The following is a 21,092-nucleotide window of genomic DNA, read 5'->3' on the forward strand; positions in this document are numbered from 1 at the left end:
CCTAACTAGTATGCTTGTTTTTCCCAAGAGTCTTGGAGTCCAAGAGATGGAGATTGAGACAGTGATACCATGCAATGGCCATTCTTGAGTTCAAGGAGTAGGGAAAAGTCATGTTTTAATGGGAAGACTTCTTTTGACTGTCCATAAACTGGCATTTAAGTAGAGGTCAGCAGTTTCTCTGCACCACATTAAAGAATGTTGGAATAACCTGGTGGCTCAGTGGGTTAAGGACACAACGTTATCACTGCTGTGGTGCAGGTTCAATCCCTGGCTGGGAAACTTCCACATGCCGTGGGCATGCTCCCCCGACTCCCCAAAAAGAATGTCGTGCTGTGTAAAGGGAGGTTTGCCCTTTATATTCATTACTAACCAAAGGCTAGTGATCCATCGCTGAGCTGTATTGTTATCACAGCTATCATAGCTGTGGATTGTTTGTGCGTATGGAGGGCAGGTGGTGGGCTGTGGACTATGTCACCGAATTATGTAAAATAAAGAGAATAGTTACTTTTGCCCAAATCCAAGGCGCACAGCTAGAAGAGTGACTGCCATCCTGCTGGGGAAGAACATTGTGGCAAACACCGGGTCTGTTTTGAAATGTTCTAAAACCAGACCATTAACACAGTGAGGCATTTTAAAAGCTAACTCGCTACGTGTTTGGAGAGAAACACATAGCCTCTTATTAGGAACATGAAACAAACCTTTGAGCATCACAGCGGGTGAGTTTAATTGCCGGGATTAATAAATCACAGCTGTGAAAGTTGAAATCTTGGCAGGACCTGTGACTCAGCTGTCTTCTCCTTGCCTCGTTACATTCTAGATTCCTGATCATGTCCGGAGCCAGTCATCAGCTCGCCCTCTTCCTGTGTGTCTGCAGCGTTGCAGCCTTGGGGGTCCAGGCTGAAGATGCCCAGTATGTGGCTGCTGTGTATGAGCACCGGTCCATCCTCAGTCTGGACCCGCTGTCCCTCATCAGCCGCACACAGGCCTTGGAGCTCATGAACCAGAACCTTGACATCTATGAACAGCAAGTGATGATCGCAGCTCAAAAGGCAAGCTGTGCTCCTGGGGCCTCGTGTCCACTGCTCATCAGCCCTTGGCCGGTGGGCCCTACAGCTCCCTGGGAAATGGGCTCCAGGGGTAAAGCTGAGTTGAATGAGTCCCATTTGCTAGAGTCCCGCCACTAGAGGGAGGTCCAAGGTCCATTAGCATTAGCAGCCCCTCCCAACCCTGGACCTGCTGAGTCAGAATCTACATTTTAGCAGGATCTCCAGGTGATGCTTCTCCTCCAGTCTGGGAAGCCCAGGGCCAGACCTTGGGTTCTCACACATGGCTGGGCCAAGGGATTGCTTAGCTGCCTGTAAACAAAAGTGGGTGCCCAGCTCCTAGGCCGGCATAGTCAGCTGGGGTACAGGCTGGATTTTTTTAAGACTCCCCAGTGCATTCAAAGGGGCAGAAAATTTGAAGGCCACCAGGCACAATGGCCTCTCAAGCTCTCCAAGTGGTAAATGGTCCCAGGGTGGCTGGTGGCTGCCTCCCAATTCCGTGGGGCTCTTTTGGTCCTTGTGCCTGAACAGCCTGAGAACTCAGTCCAGACAGAACCAAGCCCAGTGGACAGAGGGCCAAGGCATAGCCTTTACAAAGGCTTCCTGCGTGGCCACATCCCTACTCCTGCCAGGAATGGTGGGGAGGTGTGGGCACCAGAATTTACTGTAGGAAAATGGTCTGTGGGAGGGACCTCTGGCCTTTAACCCTAGGGGTGGGGGCAGCCCTGCGCTGCTTAAGGAAGCCATGCCTCTCCTGCACAGGAGGCAGACTTTGTACAAGCAGAAGAGCCCCACATATGTGAGTTCAGAGAGCAGACTGGTCATGCTAAGAGGTCCTGCCAACATTCTGTCTCCAATCAAGGTGGCCAGAACTGCCTGGACAGCCATGTCCACCGTACACTTAAAATCTAGCCTGTAGTATATGTATATGTAACACAATTATCAGAAGGGCCCTCGAAGGCCTGGTCCAACTTCTGATGGGGGATGCTCCTCTTTTATTCTCTGGACACCTCCAGTGACCTAGGAGTCACTGTCCACTTGAGGACAGTGGGAACTTCTGGAAAGGACTTCCTTTCCATGAGCAGCAATCAGCCTCCCTGTAACTGCCACCCATTGTCCTATCCTCCCCAAGTGGAACAGAACAGACCGAATCCCTTAGATCCGTGCTATCTTCCCGAATCTGAGGATGGCTGTCATGGCCCCAGAGCTCTTCCGGACTGCATCTCCTGGGAGAGGGACACGGCTCCAGCCCTGCCCCCTAAGACTTTCTGGGTCATGGCCAAGCCCTGAGCTGCTCACAGTTCCAGGGAGAGCAGGGCGGAGGAGACCTGCCACCATTTTCATTCCAGGTGTTGTCCCCCCAAAGCAAGCTCTTGGCAGCCACATCTCACTGTGGATTCATAAGGCACTTGCTGTCAACCAAAGTTTCTGACCCCTCTTCACATGAACACACAATGCTGCCATGGCTGGCCTGTACTTGTAAGGTCAATTAATTTAACCCAAGAGCAAAGTTTCACCTTTATGCTGTGAAATTTCATCATTCCAGCCTGCTGGGCTATTTGGGGCTCTTAACTGACATCACACGATCAGTTATCTTTCCGCCATCCACACCTCCCATACACACCTCATTTGTGTCTGCACTGATGTCAGTGTAAAAACATCCCTGGCCATGTCCACGGACATCCTCCTGTCAAAGATCCCTTCTCTCTGCAGAGGCGTTTGCTTGGACGGTGCTGAAATGTCACCCCCTCTTCTTCCCCATCCTGTCCCTAAGACCATGTTGACACACTTGGAAGTTGCCATACTGCAGCCCAGAGATTTACTGCAGTACACCCTTGCATTTTCATCACTTGCTCCAGGTGAAACAGATGTTTTTCTTGAACCCAAGCTGGCTGCAGGCATCATTCCTTCTCTGTTTGTGGTCCAGGAGCAGGGATGAAGCTGTTGATCTGATCATTTTTAGGGTTCCCTTATGTGGCTATGTGTTAAATCAACCTCTAAGACAGGTTGATGCCAAGCATGTGTCAGTTTTTTTTTATCAAACTTGCTCTAAAAGGCAGAGATTCCTAAGCAGGCCAATTAAAGCGATTCTCTCTCTCTCTCTTTCTTTTTCTTTCTTTCTTTTTTTTTTTTTTTTTTGCTTCTTAGGGCCACACGTGCGGCATATGGAATTTCCCAGGCTAGGGGTTGAATCGGAGCTGTGGCTTAGGGCCTATGCACCAGCCATAGCAACTCAGGATCTGAACCATGTCTGCAGCCTACACCACAGCTCACAGCAATGCCAGATCCCCGACCCACTAAGGGAGGCCAGGGGTCGAACCCTAATCTTCATGGATACTAGTTGGATTCGTTTCCACCGAGCCACAGTGGGAACTCCAAAACAATTCTCTTTTGATAGAGGCATTTACAGGGAAGAAAAGGAGTCAGGCTTAGAGATGTTAGGCTGGGCGATCACCTGGGTTGGCAGCCCTAATTCCCCAGGAATTTTTTACCTCACTAAGGTCTATCTGAAAATTGTTCAAGCCTTGTATCAGGGATACAAATGACTTCCTAGAACACACGGGTAATCACATCAGACCCAAGTTCTGCCCCAGCTCAAGTTTGATTCCTCATTCCTGGGAGATATTTGGGAAATGCAATTTAATATTAATATTAATCTAATTATGAATAACAGTTATTGTTCCTAAGAAACCATCCACTGCTCTCAGAGTTTTGTTTTTCATAAATGAAAATATTTGTCCAAATATAACTTTCAAAAAGTTAAAAATGTGACTCACACAAGTAGAGAATGTGCATGTGAAAGCTTTTATTTAACTTATTAATTAATGAAGGAACCAGTAAGATGGTAGAGCTGGTTCAAAGAGAATTTGAGGGAGTTCCCATCGTGGCTCAGCAGAAAGGAATCTGACTAGTATCCACGAGGATGAAGGTTCGATCCCTGGCTGCACTCAGTGGGTTAAGGATCCGGCGTTACCATGTGCTGTGGTGCAGGTCGCAGACGTGGCGCAGATCCGGCACTGCTGTGGCTGTGGTGTAGGCCAGCAGCTACAGCTCTGATTAGACCACTAGCCTAGGAACCTCCATATGCCGTGGGCGTGGCCATTAAAAAAAAAGCAAAAAAAAGCAAAAGAGAACTTAAGGAACAGATATTATCTGAGTGTATCCATCAGTCAAATAAATGTTGAAATGAATCTGTTAGTAGATAAAAAACTAGCTAATGTCCTACAGGGAGATAAAACCGTCATCTTTAGAGTGATCTCTTTTTAAATAGGAAGTCAAACAGTAGATTCATAACCTTCACTAGATACATAACCCTCAAGTGAGCTTGTCAATCAATAAGTACACTGGTACATCATGGAAAGGTAGACAAAGAATGTATCCATTCTTTGTCTTGCTTTATATCCAATTTGTGATAATTTTTGTCAATAATGCACAGTAAAATGACCAACCTCATATTCTGCCAGAAGAAGTATACGTGGCTGTCAGCTCTCTGGAAAGGTATTTGACAACGTATATTAAGAAGTTAAAATTTTTTCATAACATTGACCTAGTATTTTCACTTATAAGGCTTTATTCTAAAGAAATAATCCAAGCTCATTAATATTAATCTCAGTGCTCATTCAGGAAGTGTTCTGAGCACCATGTACACAGATGGTCATCACAGTTTTCCCTTTATTACAGAAGGTTGGGAATAATGCAAATGTCCTATAATAGAGGATAAATAGCAGTGTCCTCTTAAATATAACTCAGCGTATAATACAAGTGATCTATCTGAAGGTATCTTTGTAGTCTTGATATTCCATAGTGAGAGAATCAAGATGGAAAACCATATGTTCTATTGTTATTATTATTATTGCCTTTTTAGGGCCATACCCGCAACATATGGAGGTTCTCAGGCTAGGGGTCAAATTGGAGCTGTAGTTGCTGGCCTACACCACAGCCACAGCCACGCTGGATCTTTAACCCACTGAGGGACGCAAAAAAAAGGGATTGAACCCGCGTCCTCATGGATACTAGTCGGATTCGTTACCACTGAGTCACAATGGGAACTCCCATGTATTTATTATTATCTCAGTTTTACATACACACATATGCAGAGAGAGAGGGAAATGAAAATAGCCAAGGTGTTAACAATGAGTGTCTTCATGTTACAGGATTATGAATTCTTTATATTTCCAAATTTTCTGCAATTGGACTTTCAAAGGTTTTATAACTAAGAAAACAACTGATAGTTTGGAGTGCATTCCGGAAATAAGTGACGCAAACTGCCTGTTATTTTAGATTCTTCTTGGCTGAGCTGCCTTCCTCCTCCACCTTTCATGGTGGGGCGGTGCTCCAGGCTTGCCACTCTCAGCCACGTAAGCTGAGCAGGCAGCACAGCAGATGCTGGCGGGCAGGGAGCTGAGGGCTGCCGTGTTTGTTGGGTTTCCTTAGGTTGCTGTCACAGGGAGCCCCAGTTGTCTCCAGATGCAAGAGAGGGCCTGTGGGGTGGTCAGGATTCGGAGGAAACCTCCTAACTCCAGTGAGTCCACCCTTGACAGCACCTTAGAATCACGTGGGGTCCTTCAAACAAACACTGTTGCCAGGACCCCACCCATCATCCGTTGAAGCAGACAGACTTTAGGGGTGGATTCCAGCATCCTCCCTAAATGAAGAGTGTTTTTTTCAGAAGTTCCCCATCTGATTTAGATGCACAGTGAAGGTTGAAAACCACCTGACGAGAGAGAGCACATGTGTTGAGCCCAATATTCAAGGCCACTTAAAGTCGTGCTCCTGTCTCCACATCCACCATCAGCTCCAAACCCCTCCAAAGCCCCATCCCTTCAACCAGGCTCACCTGTAACCTTCCCTGATGAGGCCCAGAGAGTCAGTGCTTGTTGCCGGAGGACTTTTGTTCCCTCAGAGCAAGGGGACAGCTCCCCCCTGGGCCGAGATCCCTGCAGGTCCAGCCACCATCTCTCGACCCCAGGTTCCTGGTCCAGAGCAACAGTTGGATGGCTGTTGGATGAAAGGGGCACTTTCCACGATCTGATAACGGACTGTACTCTGATGTCGTGATTTACAGGGTGTACAGATTATAGTGTTTCCAGAAGATGGCATCCATGGGTTCAACTTTACAAGAATATCCATTTACCCATTTCTGGACCTCATGCCGTCTCTCCACTTGGACAAGTGGAACCCGTGCCTAGAACCCCAGCGATTCAACGACACAGAGGTATGTGAGGGGACCAGCCTTCTCAGCAGGCGGAAGGCTCCCAGAGATGAACCAAACAAACCCAGGGCAAAACCTGGGACCTGCTGAATGAGACTGACCAGAGACCTTAGGATCCTGACAACCAACACCAAGCTCCATGTGCCCCACATTCAGTTAAGGAGTGTCTGGTACCAAGAGGCCTTTACCCATCTGCGGATCATTCTATTTGGTTTTGTTGTTGTTGTTTGGTGTGGTTTGTTTTGGTTTTCATTTTTGATTTTTAGGGATGCACCTATGGCACATGAAAGTTCCCAAACTAGGGAACTGCAGCTGCCGGCCTACCCCACACAGCCACAGCAATGTCAGATCCAAGCCACGTCTGCAACCTACACCACAGCTCACGGCAACACCAGATCCTTAATCCACTGAGCAAAGCCATGGATGGAACCATTTGTCCACATGGATCTTAGTCAGGATCATAATCTGCTGAGCCACAATGGAAACTCCAAAGAGATGATGGGTTTTTTTTTTCCCTTTTTTGACCACCCTGTCCCAGCTCTCCAGAGATGCTGCCAATCCTGTTGTGCCACAGTGAGAACTCCGAAAAAAACTTTTAACACAACTTACAATGTTGTGTTAATTTCTGCTGTATAGCAAAATGATTCATATATATATGAATATAGGGTTAGGATATTGAATATAGTTACCTGTGCTATATAGTAGGACCTTGTTGTTTATCCCTTCTATATATGTTTGCCTCTGCTAATCCCAAATTCCCAATACCTCCCTCCCCCCACCCCTCCCTTGGCAACCACAAATCTGTTCTCTATATCCGTGAATCTTTTTTTTGTTTTATAGATATGTTGGTTTGTGTCATATTTTAGATTCCCCATATAAGCGATATCATGTAGTACTTGTCTTCTTCTCTTTAACTTACTTCATATGGTAATCTCTAGGTCTGTCCATGCAGCTGTGAATGGCATTATTTCTTTTTTATGGCTGAGTAGTATTCCATTGCATATATGTACCACATCTTCTTTATACATTCATCTGTTGGTGGACATTTAGGTTGTTTCCATGTCTTGGCTATTGTGAACAGTGTTGCTATGAACGTAAGTGTGCATGTATATTTAAATTATAGTTTTATCTGGGTATATGCCCAGGAGTGGGATTGCTGGATCACATGGCAACTCTGGTTTTTTGAGGAACCTCCATATTGTTTTCCATAGTGGCTGTACCAACTTACCTTCCTACCAACAATGTAGGAGTGTTCCCTTTTCTCCACACCTTCTCCAGCATTTATTTTATCTCTCCAATATTCTGTTGGTGAGAGTGGGCATCCTTGCCTTGTTCCGTATTTTAGTGGGTAGGCTTTCAGCTTTTCACCACTGAGTTATTTTTTTGTTTTTAAAGATGACCATCTGATCAGTGTGAGGTGGTACCTTATTGTAGTTTTGATTTGCATTTCTCTGATGATTAGTAATGTTGAGCCTCTTTTCACGTACCTATTGGCCACCTGTGTGTCTTCTTTGGAGAAAAGTCTATTTAGATCTTCTGCCCACTTTTTTTTTCCTTTTTTTTTTCCTGCTCTGCCCATTTTTTGATTGGATTATTTGTTTTGTTCTTGTTGAGTTGTAGGAGCTGTTTTTATATTTTGGAAATTAAACCCTTGTTGGTCACATCATTTGCAAATATTTTCTCCCTCTTTGTGGGTTGTCTTTTCTTTTTTTTTTTTTTTTGGTTCCTTTGCTGTACAAAGGTTGTAAGTTTATAGGTCCCATTTGTTTATTTTTGCTTTTATTTGTATTGCCTTGGGAGATTGACCTAAGAAAACATTGGTACAATTTATGTAAGAGAATGTTTTACTTATATTCTCTTCCAGGAATTTTATGGTGTCATCTCTTATGTTTAAGTCTTTAAGCCATTCTGAATTTATTTTTCTGTATGTTATAAAGGTATGTTCAAATTTAATTGATTTGCATGCAGCTGTCCAATTTTTCCAATATCACTTGCTGAAAAGACTGTCTTTTTGACTTTTTTTCATTATATATTCTTGCCTCCTTTGTCAAAGATTAATTGCCTGTAGGTGTGTAGGTTTATTTCTGGGCTCTCTATTCTGTTACATTGACACATATATGTCTGTTTTTGTGCTGATATCATGCTGTTTTGATTACTGTAGCTTTCTAGCATTTTCTGAAGTCTGGGAGCATTATGTCTCCTGGTTTGTTCTTCTTCTGGATTGCTTTGGAAATTCTAGGTCTTTGATGGTTCCATATAAATTTTAGGATTACTTGTTCTAGTTCTGTGAAAAATGTCACAGGTAATTTGATAGAGATTGCATTAAATCTGTAGATGGCTTTGGGTAGTATGACCATTTTAACAATATTAATTTTTCCAGTCCAAGAGCATGGGATATATTTCCATTTCTTTAAATCATCTTCAATTTCCTCTATTAATTTTTTATAGTTCTCAGCATATGTCTTTCACCTCCTTGGTCATGTATATTCCTAAGTATTTTATTTTATTTTATAGTAAAATTTTGAAAGGGACTTTTTTTTAACATTCCATTTCTGATATCGTTAGTGTAAAGAAATGCAACCGATTTCTGTATGTTAGTCTTGTGTCCTGCTTCTTTGCTGAAATTGCCTATTCTAATAGTTTTTGTGTGGAGTCTTCAGAGTTTTCTGTATATAATATCATGTCATCAATGTATTATGACTATTTTACCTCTTTCCTTCCAATTTGGATACCTTTTATTTCTTTTTCTTGTCTGATTGCTGTGGCTAGGACATCCAATATTCTGTTGGTGAGAGTGGGCGTCCTTGCCTTGTTCCATATTTTAGTGGGTAGGCTTTCAGCTTTTCACCACTGAGTTATTTTTCGTTTTTTGTCTTTTTAGGCCTATACCCATGGCATATGGAAGTTCCCAGGCTACAAATCCAATTAGAACTGTAGCTGCCAGCCTACACCACAGCCATAGCAATGTGGGATCTGAGCTATGCCTGTAACCTACACCACAGCTCACCACAATGCTAGATCCTTAACCCACTGAGCAAGGCCAGGTATCAAACCTATGTCCTCATGGATACTAGTTGGGTTTGTTACCACTGAACCACAATGGGAACTCCTTCAATACCGAGTATTATATTGACTGTGGGTTTGTCATAAATAACTTTTTTTTTTTTGGTCTTTTCTAGGTCCACACCTATGGCATATGGAGGTTCCCAGGCTAGGGGTCCAATTGGAGCTGTAGCCACTGGCCTACACCAGAGCCACAGCAATGCAAGATTAGAGCCATGTCTGTGACCTACACCACAGCTCACGGCAACACGGGATCCTTAACCCACTGAGCAAGGCCAGGGATCGAACCCACAGCCTCATGGTTCCTAGTCGGATTTGTTTCTGCTGTGCCACGAAGGGAACTCCATAAATAACTTTTATTAGGTTGAGATATGTTCCCTCTGTACTCACTTTGGTGAGAGTTTTTATCGTGAAAGGATGTTGAATTTTATCAAATGCTTTTTCTGCATCTATTGAGATGATCATGTTGTTTTTGTCTTTCATTGATGTGGTATTGATTGATTTGCATATGTTGAACCACCCTTGTGACCCTAGGGTGACTCCAATTTGGTCATGGTGTGTATTCTTTTATATGTGTTGTTGGATTTGGTTTGCTAATATTTTGTTGAGAACTTTTGCATCTATATTCATCAAAGATATTGGCCTGTAATTTTCTCTCTTTTCTCTTTTCTCTCTTTCCCTTCCTTCCTTCCTTCCTCTCTTTCTCTTTCTTTCTTTGTAGTGACTTTCTCTGGTTTGTTACCAAAGTAATAATGGCTTCATAGAGTGTCTTTGGGAGTGTTCCCTCCTCTTCAGTCTTTTGGAAGAGTTTCTTCCAAGTTCTTCCTTGTATATGTGATAGAATTTGCCTGGGAGGTCTAGTCCTGGACTTTCTTAGGGAGGTTTTTTTTTTTTCTTTTTTCTTTTTTCTTTTTAGGGCCACACATGTGGCATGTGGAGGTTCCCAGACTAGGGGTCAAATTGGAACTACAGCTGCTGACCTATGCCACAGCCCAGCAATGAGAGATCCAAGCCACATCTGGGACTTACACCACAGCTCATGGCAATGCTGGATCCTTAACCCACTGAGTGAGGCCAGGGATCAAACCTGCATCCTCATGGATGCTAGTCAGATTGGTTTCCTCTGAGCCATGACAAGAACCCCAGGGAGTTTTGTTTTTTTTTTTTTAATTATTATTATTATGGATTCTATTTCACCTCTAGTGATCTGTCTGTTCAAGTTATTTATTTATTTGTCTATTTATTTTTTCCTTTTTAGGGCCAAATCCATGGCACATGGAGCTTCCCAGGCTAGGGGTCTAATCGGAGCTATAGCTGCCGGCCTACACCAAAACCACAGCAATGTCAGATCCAAGCCATGTCTGTGACCTACACCACAGCTCATGGAAATGCTGGATCCTCAACCCACTGAGCAAGGCCAGGGATAAATCCGCAACCTCATGGTTCCTAGTTGGATTCGTTTCCACTGCACCATGACAGGAACTCCCCTCTATTTATTCTTGATTCAATTTTGGTGAGCTGTATGTTTCCAGAAACTTGAAACTAGAAACTTCTAGGTTGTCAAATTTGTTGCCATATAATTGTTTGTAGTATTCTCTTTTTTATTTTTATTTATTTGGTGTTGGTTGTTATGTTTCCTTTTTGATTTCTTATTTTATTTGGGTTTTCTCTGTTTTCTTCTTTGTGAGCCTGGCCAGAGGCTTGTCAATTTTGTTTACCTTTTCAAAGCACCAGCTCTTGGTTTAATTGATTTTTTCTATTGTCTTTTGATCTCTCTTTTATATATTTCCTCTCTGATCCTTACTATTTCCTTCCTTCTGCTGATTTTAGGTTAAGATTGTTCTTTTTTTTTTTTCCTAACTTTTTAGATGGTAGGTTAGATTGAGGTTTTTCTTGTTTTTTGAAGAAGGCCTGTGTTTCTGTGAACTTCCATCTAAAAACTGCTTTTGCAGCATCTCATAGATATTTTTTTTTGTATGGTTGTGTTTTCATTGTCATTTGCCTCAAGATATTTTTCGATTTTTTCTTTGATTTCATCATTGACCCATTGATTTTTTTTAGTAGCATGTTGTTCAGTCTCCATAATCATTTTTTTCTCATTTCTTTTTCTGTGGTTTATTTCTAGCCTCATTCCATTGTGATCAGAAAATACACTTGAGGAGTTCCCTTTATGGCTTAGTGGTTATTGAACCTGACTAGGATCCATGAGCATGCGGATTCAATCCTTGGCCTTGCTCAGTGGGTTAAGGATCCTGCATTGCTGTGAGCTGTGGTGTAGGTTGCAGATGTGGCTTGGATCCCATGTTGCTGTGGCTGTGGTGGAAGCTGGCAGCTGTATGTATATGTGTGTGTGTGCGTGTAAGCTTGAAATAATTTCTATTTTTTTAATTTGTTGAGGTTTGTTTTGTGCCCTAGTGTGTGGTCAGTCCTAGAAACTGTATCATGTGCACTTGAAAACAATATATATTCTGCCTTTTTTTTTTTGATGTAATATCCTGAACATAATCAGTGAAGTGTAACTGTCCTGTTGTATCATTTAGGATTTCTGTGGCCTTACTGATTTCCTGTTCACTGATGTGAGTGGGGTGTTAAAGTCTCCTACTATTATTGTATTCCCATCAGTTTCTCCTTTATATCTGTTAGTATTTGTTTTATGTATTATTTAGGTACTCCTATATTGGGTGCATATCTGTTGACAGGTGTAATATCCTCTTCTTGTCTTATTGATCCTCTTCTCATTATATAGTATCCTTTTTTCTTATTTTTTAATGGTCTTTGTTTTTAAAATCTATTTTGTCTAAGTATTATGATCCCCACTTACTTGTCATTTCCATTTGAATGAAATATCTTTTTTCATCCCCTCATTTTCAATCTCTGTGTGTCCTTTACTCTAAAGTGGGTCTCTTGAAAGCAGCGTATTGTAGCCTCTTTCTTTTTTATTCAATCTGTGACTTTGTGTCTTTTGATTGGAGCATTTAGTCCATTGACATTTAAGACAATCATCGATAGATATGTTTTTATTACCATTTTAGACATTGTTTACCATTTGGCTTTTGTATTTCTTCTGTGTTCCTTTCTTTTTATTTTCATTTTTTCTTTTGAGGTTTGATTATTTTCTTTTTTATAATGCTTGTGTTCTCTTCTTTTTGTTTTTTGTGAATCTGTTGTATATTTTTGATTTGTGGCTCCCCTGTTTTAAGTATGTTAACATCTTTCTATACTTGCTTTAGACAGTCATATAAGCTCAAATACATACTTTTTAAAAATTACATTTTCCTACTCTCCTCCCCCACAGTTTATGATTTTGATGTCTTCTTTTACATCTTCATGTTTATCCTTTTGCTGTTCCTTGTGGTTACCATTGCTTTCACAAAAATTTTTTTTTTTAATTCATATACCACTTATTTAAGTGGTTTACTTTTCAATTGTGATTTTCTCTTATAGATTCTTGCTTCTCTTTTATTTAGAGATGACATTTAAATATTTCTCTTATAATAGATTTAGATTGCTATATTCTTTTAGTTTTTGCTTGTCAGAGAAATATTTTATCTCTCCTTCTATTATAAATGATAATCTTGCTGGGTAGAGTATTCTGGATTCCAGAAGTTTCCCTTTCAAGACTTTGACTAGGAGTTCCCATAGTGGCAGAGAAGAAACAAATCTCACTAGGAACCATGAGGTTGCAAGTTCGATCCCTGGCATCACTCAGTGGGTTAAGGATCTGGCGTTGCTGTGAGTTATGGTGTAGGTTGCAGACACAGCATGCATCTGGCATTGCTATGACTCTGGCATAGGCCAGCAGCTGTAGTTCTGATGACCCCAAGCCTGGGAACCTCCATATGCCGTGGGTGCAAACTAAACAGACAAAAAGACCAAAAAAAAAAAAAAAAAGATCTGACTATATCTTGCCACTACCTTCTGACCTGCAATGTTTCTGTATAGAAATCAGCTGTTAGCCTTATAGGGGGGTTCATTAAAATTAACATCGTTTTTCTCTTGCTGCTTTTATTATTTTATTACTCAATGAATTTTATTACCTTTATAGTTGTACAATGATCATCACAACCAAATTTTATAGCATTTCCATCCCAAACCCACAGTGCATCCCCCCACTCCCCAACCTGTCCCTCTTTTGGAAACCATAAGTTTTTCAAAGACTGTGAGTCAGTATCTGTTCTGCAAAGGAGTTCATTGTGTCTTTTTTTTAGATTCCACATGTAAGTGATAGCATTTGATGTTGGTGTCTCACTATCTGACTGACTTCACTTAGCATGATAATTTCTAGGTCCATCCATGTTGCTGCAAATGCTGTTATTTCTTTCCTTTTAATGGCTGAGTAATATTCCATTGTGTGTATGTACCACAACTTCTTTATCCACTTCTCTGTCAGTGGCCATTTAGGTTGTTTCCATGTCTTGGCTATTTGTATATAGTGCTGCAATGAACACTGGGGTACACGTAACTTTTCGAGTCATGGTTTTCTCTGGATAGATGCCCAGGAGTGGGATTGCTGGATCCAATGGCAGTTCTATTTTTAGTTTTCTGAGGAAGCTCCATACTGTTTTCCATAGTGGTTGCACCAATTTACAATCCCACCAACAGTGTAATAGGGTTCCTTTTCTCCACACTCTCTCCAGTGCTTATTGTTTGTAGACGTTTTGATGATGGCCATTCTGGCCCAGAAAGGTAGTACCTCATAGTGGTTTTGATTTGCATTTCTTTAATGATGAGTGATGTTGCACAGCTTTTCATGTATTTTTTTGGCCATCTGTATGTCTTCTTTGTCTTTTTTGATGGGGTTGTTTGTATTTTTGGTATTGAGCTGCAGAAGGTGTTTATAGATTTTGGAGGTTAATCCCTTGTCAGTCCACTCATTTGCAAATATCTTCTCCCATTCTGTGGGTTGTCTTTTTGTTTTGCTTAGGGTTTCCTTTGCTATGCAGGAACTTTTAATTTTAATTAAGTCCCATTTGTTTATTTTTGTTTTTATTGTCATTACTCTAGGAGGTGGATCTTGGGAGATGTTGCTGTGGTTTATGTAGGAGGGTGTTTGTCCTATGTTTTCCTCTAAGAGTTTTGCAGCATCTGGTCTTATATTTAGGTCTTTAATCCATTTTGAGTTTATTTTTGTGTATGGTGTTAGGAAGTGTTCTAATTTCATTCATTTACACGTGGCTGTCCAGTTTTCCCAGCACCACTTATTGAAGGGGCTATTTTTTCTCCATTGTATATTCTTGCCTCCTTTGTCATAGATGAGTTGACTGTAGGTGCATGGGTTTAATTCTGGGCTTTCTATCCTGTTCCACTGATCTATATTTCTGTCTTTGTGCCAGTGTCATATGGTTTTGATGACTGGAGATTTGTAGTATAGTCTGAAGTCAGGGAGCCTGATTCCTCCAGCTCCATTTTTCTTTCTCAGGATGGCTTTGGATATTCTGGGTCTTCTGTGCTTCCAAACAAACTTTAAAATATTTTGTTCTAGTTCTGTGAATCTTGCTGCCTTTAGAATCCTGTCTTTATCTTTAACCTTTGCCATTTTTATTATAATATGTCTTAGTGTAAGTGTGTTTTGGTTCACCTTGTTTGGGACCCTTTGTGGTTCCTGTAACTGGATATCTGTTTCCTTCTTTAGGTTAGGGAAGTTTTCAGCCAGAATTTCTTCAAATATACTTTCCATCCCTTTGTCTCTTTCTTCTCCTTCTGGGATCCATATTATGTGTAGATTGGCATACTTTATATTATCCCATAAGTCTCTTAGATTGCTTTCATTTTTTTATTTGGCTTTCTGTCTGCTGTTTGGATTGGGCAATTTCCTTTATCTTCCAGATCACATGTTTGTCCATCAGCATTTTCATTGTCTGCTATTCATTGCCTTTAGCTCAGCTTTCATCTTGGCAAATTAGTTTTTCTAATTTTTCTTGGCCCTTCTTTATAGGTTCTAGTTCCTTTCTATAGTAATCTGCATTTCTGTCAATACCCTTTCTTAAGTCCTTTAGTATTTTTTTTTAATGGCTGCACCTGCAGGATATGGAAGTTCCTGGGCTAGGGGTCAAATCATAGCTGCAGCTGCAGGCCTTATGCCACAGGCACAGCAACACCATGGCTGGGCAACATCTGTGACCTACACTTCAGCTTGGGGCAATGTCAGATCCTTAACCCACTGAGAAAGGCCAGAGATCAAACCCACATCCTCATGGACACTATGTTGGCTTTTTAACCCACTGAGCCACAACAGGAACTCCCTAGTATTTTCATTATCTCCTTTTTGAACTTGATATCTACTAGACTGTTTCATTGTTTGTTCAGGGGAATTCTCTTGATCTTTTAATTCAGAGTAGTTTCTCTGTTTCTCCATTTACTTATATATTTCTGACTCTATGAGTTTAGGATAAACAGTTATCTACTGTGGTCTTAGAGGGCTATTTTATGTGGGAGCATCCCTGTGTAGCTTACATGGATTTAATATTTTTTGTGAATGCTGTTTTTAGTATGGATGCTTGCTGCTTCTTTCCTTAGTGTCTGCTGGCTGTTATTCCTTTAGTAGCAATCATAGTTGTCGTGACCAGAGTCTGCACTGGATGTTGAGTTGGGCCCTCCTCTGCTCCAAGGTTGTCATTGCACAGCAAAGCCCCTTCAGGCTGTCTCTGCACAGCTGACCCCTATCCTCTCCCTGGGTGTGTCCTCTGAAGCCTGAGTTTCAACACACAGCCTCCAGATGTACCAGCAAGCATGCATCTTGTGCCGAGGAGCACAGGGGCGGTGGGCTGAGCCATCTGTGCCAGTCTCCATCTGTTCTGCCTTCTGCCAACCACTGTTGTGTTCTCCTCCAAGCCTCTGAAGCTCCCTTTCTGTCCCAGCTTATCTCCCCACCAATGAAGAGGCTTTCCAGGGTATAGGAACCTTTCCTCTTTCACAGCTCCATCCCAGGGAAGCATGTCCCATTCAGCTTTCTTTCATTTTTTTCTCTTTCATCCTACCCAGTTACATGGAAATCTTGTGATTTTTGGTGGTTAAGATATTCTGTGAGAATTCAGTAGATATTCTGTGAGAATTGTTCTACATTTTTTTTTTTTTTTTTTTGGCCATACCTGTGGCATGTGGAAGTTCCTGGGCCAGGGATCAAACCTGCACCACAGCAGCAACCTGAGCCACAGCAATGATAACACTGGATCCTTAACCCACTGAGCCACCAGGGAAGTCCAGATGTATTTTTGATGTATCTTTGGAAGGAGGTGAGTTCTACATCCTACTATTCTACCATCTTTGCTGGAGCCCTCCAGGATGATAAGCACTTTAAAAATTATTATTATTATTTGCTTTTTAGGGCCACACTTGCCGCATATGGAGGTTCCCAGGCAAGGGGTCGAATCAGAGGTGTAGCTGCCGGCCTACCCCACAGCCACAGCATCACGGTTTTCAAGCCGTATCTGTGACCTACATCACAGCTCACGGTAATGCCAGATGCTTAACCCATGGAGCAAGGCCAGGGATGGAACCTGCGTTCTCATGGACACCAGTCAGACTCATTAACTGCTGAGCCCTGACATGAACTCCCTAAAATTGTTTTTTAAGAGCACCAAATTTTCCCTTTAAAAGATTTTAATTTCACTTTACATACCCAGTAATAGTGCACTAGTGCCTGTTTGCCCATCCTTTGGTCAATGCAAGATAGAATGGTTTTTTAAATTTTTCTAAATCTTATGCAGATGAAAAATCATACCTTATTATAATTTTAATTTGTGTCTCATGACTAATGAGATCAGGCATCTTCTCAGATGTTTGTTAGCCATTTGTATTTGTTCTTCTCTGAACCACCTGTTCATATCTGTTGCACACTTTCAGTAATGGTTACTTTTTTCTTATTGATTCATGATAGCTGTTTATATATTTTGCATACAGTACAGGTGCTTTTCTCTTTTGAAATTATGAAAGGCAGTATTTAAAAATTCCATTTATTTATACCTTTTCTTTCCTCTAGGTCCTCCAGCGCCTGAGTTGTATGGCTATCAAGGGACAAATGTTCCTGGTGGCCAACCTTGGAACAAAGGAGCCTTGTCATAGTAGTGACCCAGGGTGCCCAGATGATGGAAGATACCAGTTTAACACGAATGTCGTGTTCAGCAGTAATGGAACCCTGGTCAGTCGCTACCGCAAACACAACCTCTACTTTGAGGCAGCATTCGATACCCCTCTGGAAGTGGATCACAGCATCTTTGACACCCCCTTTGCTGGCAAGTTTGGCACCTTCACTTGCTTTGATATATTGTTCTTCGAGCCTGCTGTCAGCATCCTCAGAGACCCTGAGGTGAAGCACATTGTATATCCAACTGCCTGGATGAACCAGCTTCCGCTCTTGGCAGCCATTCAGATTCAGAGAGGTTTTTCCATTGCCTTTGGCATCAACTTTCTGGCTGCAAACATCCACCACCCATCCCTAGGGATGACCGGAAGTGGCATTCACACTCCTCTGAAGTCCTTTTGGCACCACGACATGGAAAGCCCTGAAGGTCGCCTCATAATTGCCCAAATAGCCAAAAATCCACCAGGTCTCATTAGCACAGGGAACACCACATCGAAGATGGACATATCCCATAGCAAGTTTTTAAAAATCCTGGCAGGGGATCTATACTCTGAGAAGGATGCTCAGGACATCCATTGTGATGGAGCCCCTGAAGGGAACATGAGTGCTCCCCCCACATTTAACTCTGAAATGATGTATGACAATTTCACCCTGGTCCCTGTGTGGGGAAAGGAAGGTTACCTCCAAGTCTGTGCAGATGGCCTTTGCTGTCATTTACATTACCTGAGGCCCACCCTGTCCAACGAGTTGTATTCCCTGGGGGTCTTTGATGGCCTTCACACCGTGCATGGCACTTACTATGTTCAAGCCTGTGCCCTGGTCAAGTGTGGGGGTCTTGGCTTTGACACCTGTGGACAGGAGATCACAGAGACCACAGGGATATTTGATTTTCACCTATGGGGGAACTTCAGTACTTCCTATATCTTTCCAATGCTTCTGACCTCAGGGATGACCCTGGAAACCCCTGACCAGGTGGGCTGGGAGAATGGTCACTATTTCCTGAGGAAGAGTGGACTGTCCTCCGGCCTGGTGACAGCAGCTCTCTATGGGCGGGTGTATGAGAGGGACTAGGGATGTTGGGGTGGGCTCAGGCTGACATGTGGGCCCTGCACAGGCCAAAGCTCACAGCCCCAGGACCACCTCTCCCCCCCAGAACCCATCCTGGGAGCTGTGGGGGAAGCCAGGGAGACTGATTCCACTAGTGTCTCTTCTTCTTAAGTGCAAGTTAGTGAGATGTTTTCTGGTATTTTCTAATCATATATTTTTTCAAGTCACATCTTTCTCCAGCAGATCTTTCAGAACAGTTTTTGGGGTTTTTTTGTTTGCTTGTTTGTTTGTTTTTGGTCTTTTGTCTTTTTAGGGCCGCACTTGCAGCATATGGAGGTTCCCAGGCGAGGGTCTAATTGGAGCTGTTGCTGCCGGCCTACACCAGAGCCACAGCAGCGCCAGATCTGAGCTGCGTCTGCAACCTAGACCACAGCTCACGGATCCTTAACCCACTGAGCGAGGCCAGGGATTGAACCTGCAAACTCTTGGTTCCTAGTTGGATTTGTTAACCACTGCACCACGATGGGAACTCCAGAACACATTGTTTTAAGAGCACAAACAAAAGTAAATGTAGTTTATACATGTCCACAAAATAGCAGGTTGTGTGTTTCTTGTTTTTGTTGTTGATCAGGTGACACCCAGGACATAAAACTTCACAACCTCAGATGTTTTCTAGGGTAAGAAACAAACTCAAAGCAAAAGCCATACACGATATGGTTGCCACAGGGACTTTTCCATTCCGTTTGGCCAGAATTCATGCACATGGACGGATGGTGCCAGTGCCACCAGCGGCATCAGCACTGTAGATCCCGAGGAGCTTTTAAAAATAGAAGGGAAGGTTTTTCTCACATCTGCCTCCCTGTCAGGAATAGGAATGTGTCAGGCAGGATGCAGAATGACTGGAAGAAAAGGGTGCAGTGCCCCAGAGAGAGAGGATGGAAAAAAGTGCAGAAGAGAGGGCCGCAAAGGGAACAGATGAGTAATAGGATTCCTGCGAATAGCGAGTCTCATCCAGGGATTCCAGACACCTTAATAAATCACACTAGCTCTGGGCAAGGGCCTTCTAGCTGCCCCACTGCGTGGGATGGAATGAGGCTGTGAATTCCTTCCCAGCCCGCCTGCTCTTTGCAACAGATTGAAGAATGGCTGTGGAGGTTGGTCCACGTTAGTCTTTCATTTATTCAGTCACTCAACAGGTGTCCTTGGAGAGCCCACCAGGGACGGAGCAAGGACCTCCCAGAATATGAACTGCAGATGCAGAATCAGATTCAGTGTGTAGACATGTTTTAGGCCACTGATTTCTGTATTGTTTGTATCCAACATTTCAAAATCATTTTGACTCTATGCATGGTAACTGTTTCAGATCATTTTTAAAGTGATTTTTGAAGAATGGACAGTTAGCTTTCTGTGATTTGTCTCTTCAATGTGTGGCTATTTAGTTTTATCTCCTTTATAAGTTAGGTTTTTAAAAACACTATGTGCACATATCTATACAAAATGAAAAATGAACTTTCCCCATCCCACCACCCCCACCCCAGTGTGGCCTTCCAGATCCTTTTCTGGCTTTTAGGATAATAAAGAGCGTAAATCCTAGAGTCAGACTGACCAGCTTTACTTTCTCGGCCTCCTTGTTCACTTTTCACTGCATAGATCTCGACTATTTGACCTTGTTATGCCTGGTTTTCTTACTCCTGGAATGTGTGTTGAATCAGATGGTTGAATTGTGGGAAAGAAGCAAAGACCCACTGACTCACTGCCCGCTTGGAAAAGCCTGGAATGAGTCAAGCCTTCAGGGAATTTGCAGGAACAGCTCAGAATTCCTGAGGAAGCCCTGGAAGGTCCCCCTGGAATAGGACGGGGACCTCTCCCTCCAGATGCCGTGCTGACCGAGCTGGCTGAGCCATGGGCTCCGGATGTGGCTGCCCTGCCCCACCCTCCCCAATGCTGCGTCCTTGCCCTCAACCCCAGGGAGACAGAAATTATCTCAGAAATGCATATTCTTCCTTCCTGCCAAGATGATTCAAGTCAGACAGACAGAGGACAGCCCTAAATCCAGACTTAGTGGAGCTGCTTCACCCAATAAACATTTATGAAGCACCTGCTGGATGCACATTCTGCCCTTCTGAGCAGAGCACCGAGAACTTCCCCCTAAGTTACTTTCTGCTGACAATTTACAATGAACGGCTCATGAAGTAGAAATGAGGCGGACAAGAAATGATGATTTTTACAATAAAAAGAAGTAGTTGCCAGATGGCAGAACAAAGTGGAGACCAGAGGGAAATGAGTAAAATAAATCATTTTCAGGAAAAAAAAAATACCTATGACTCACAGTTGTGATATGCTTTTGTCGGCTTGTAGTCCTGAAACTCAGGAAGCAAGTGGCTATCTTGACCATAACATAGAGGCAGGAAATCAAATGTATTTTTGGTGGACTCAGGCTTGGTTGGGGAAGTGGCTGGTCTGTGTGGTTTCTCATGAAGGTGCAGATGTGCCTATTTGCGGTTTTCCTCACGGAGGAGGTGGCAGGCACTGTGAGCCTAAAATGTCCCCTTCTTGGTGAAGGTGAAGCCATGCTCAAAGCCTGTCGGTCCCAGCACCACACCCGGTCCTGAGGTGAGGGCCTGCCCACCACCCTGGGCCAGTGCTG

The 21,092-nt window shown here is 42.8% G+C and overlaps 1 protein-coding gene across 5 annotated transcripts in view; it reads left to right on the forward strand.

The window, feature by feature from the left end:
• BTD (biotinidase) overlaps nucleotides 1-18,774 on the forward strand; it is a 51,209-nt gene extending 32,435 nt beyond the window's left edge. For all 5 annotated transcript variants that reach the window (XM_047768652.1, XM_047768645.1, XM_047768681.1 and 2 more), the window contains 3 exons: nucleotides 818-1,049; nucleotides 6,109-6,258; nucleotides 17,297-18,774. In XM_047768652.1, the coding sequence (XP_047624608.1) occupies nucleotides 828-1,049; nucleotides 6,109-6,258; nucleotides 17,297-18,469 (1,545 nt within the window). In that variant the 5' untranslated portion in view covers nucleotides 818-827 and the 3' untranslated portion in view covers nucleotides 18,470-18,774. The remainder of the gene's footprint in view (nucleotides 1-817; nucleotides 1,050-6,108; nucleotides 6,259-17,296) is intronic.
• The last annotated feature ends 2,318 nt before the right edge of the window (nucleotides 18,775-21,092 follow it).

Source organism: Phacochoerus africanus, chromosome 1, assembly GCF_016906955.1.
Source record: "Phacochoerus africanus isolate WHEZ1 chromosome 1, ROS_Pafr_v1, whole genome shotgun sequence".
In the NCBI taxonomy this organism is placed as follows: domain Eukaryota; kingdom Metazoa; phylum Chordata; class Mammalia; order Artiodactyla; family Suidae; genus Phacochoerus; species Phacochoerus africanus.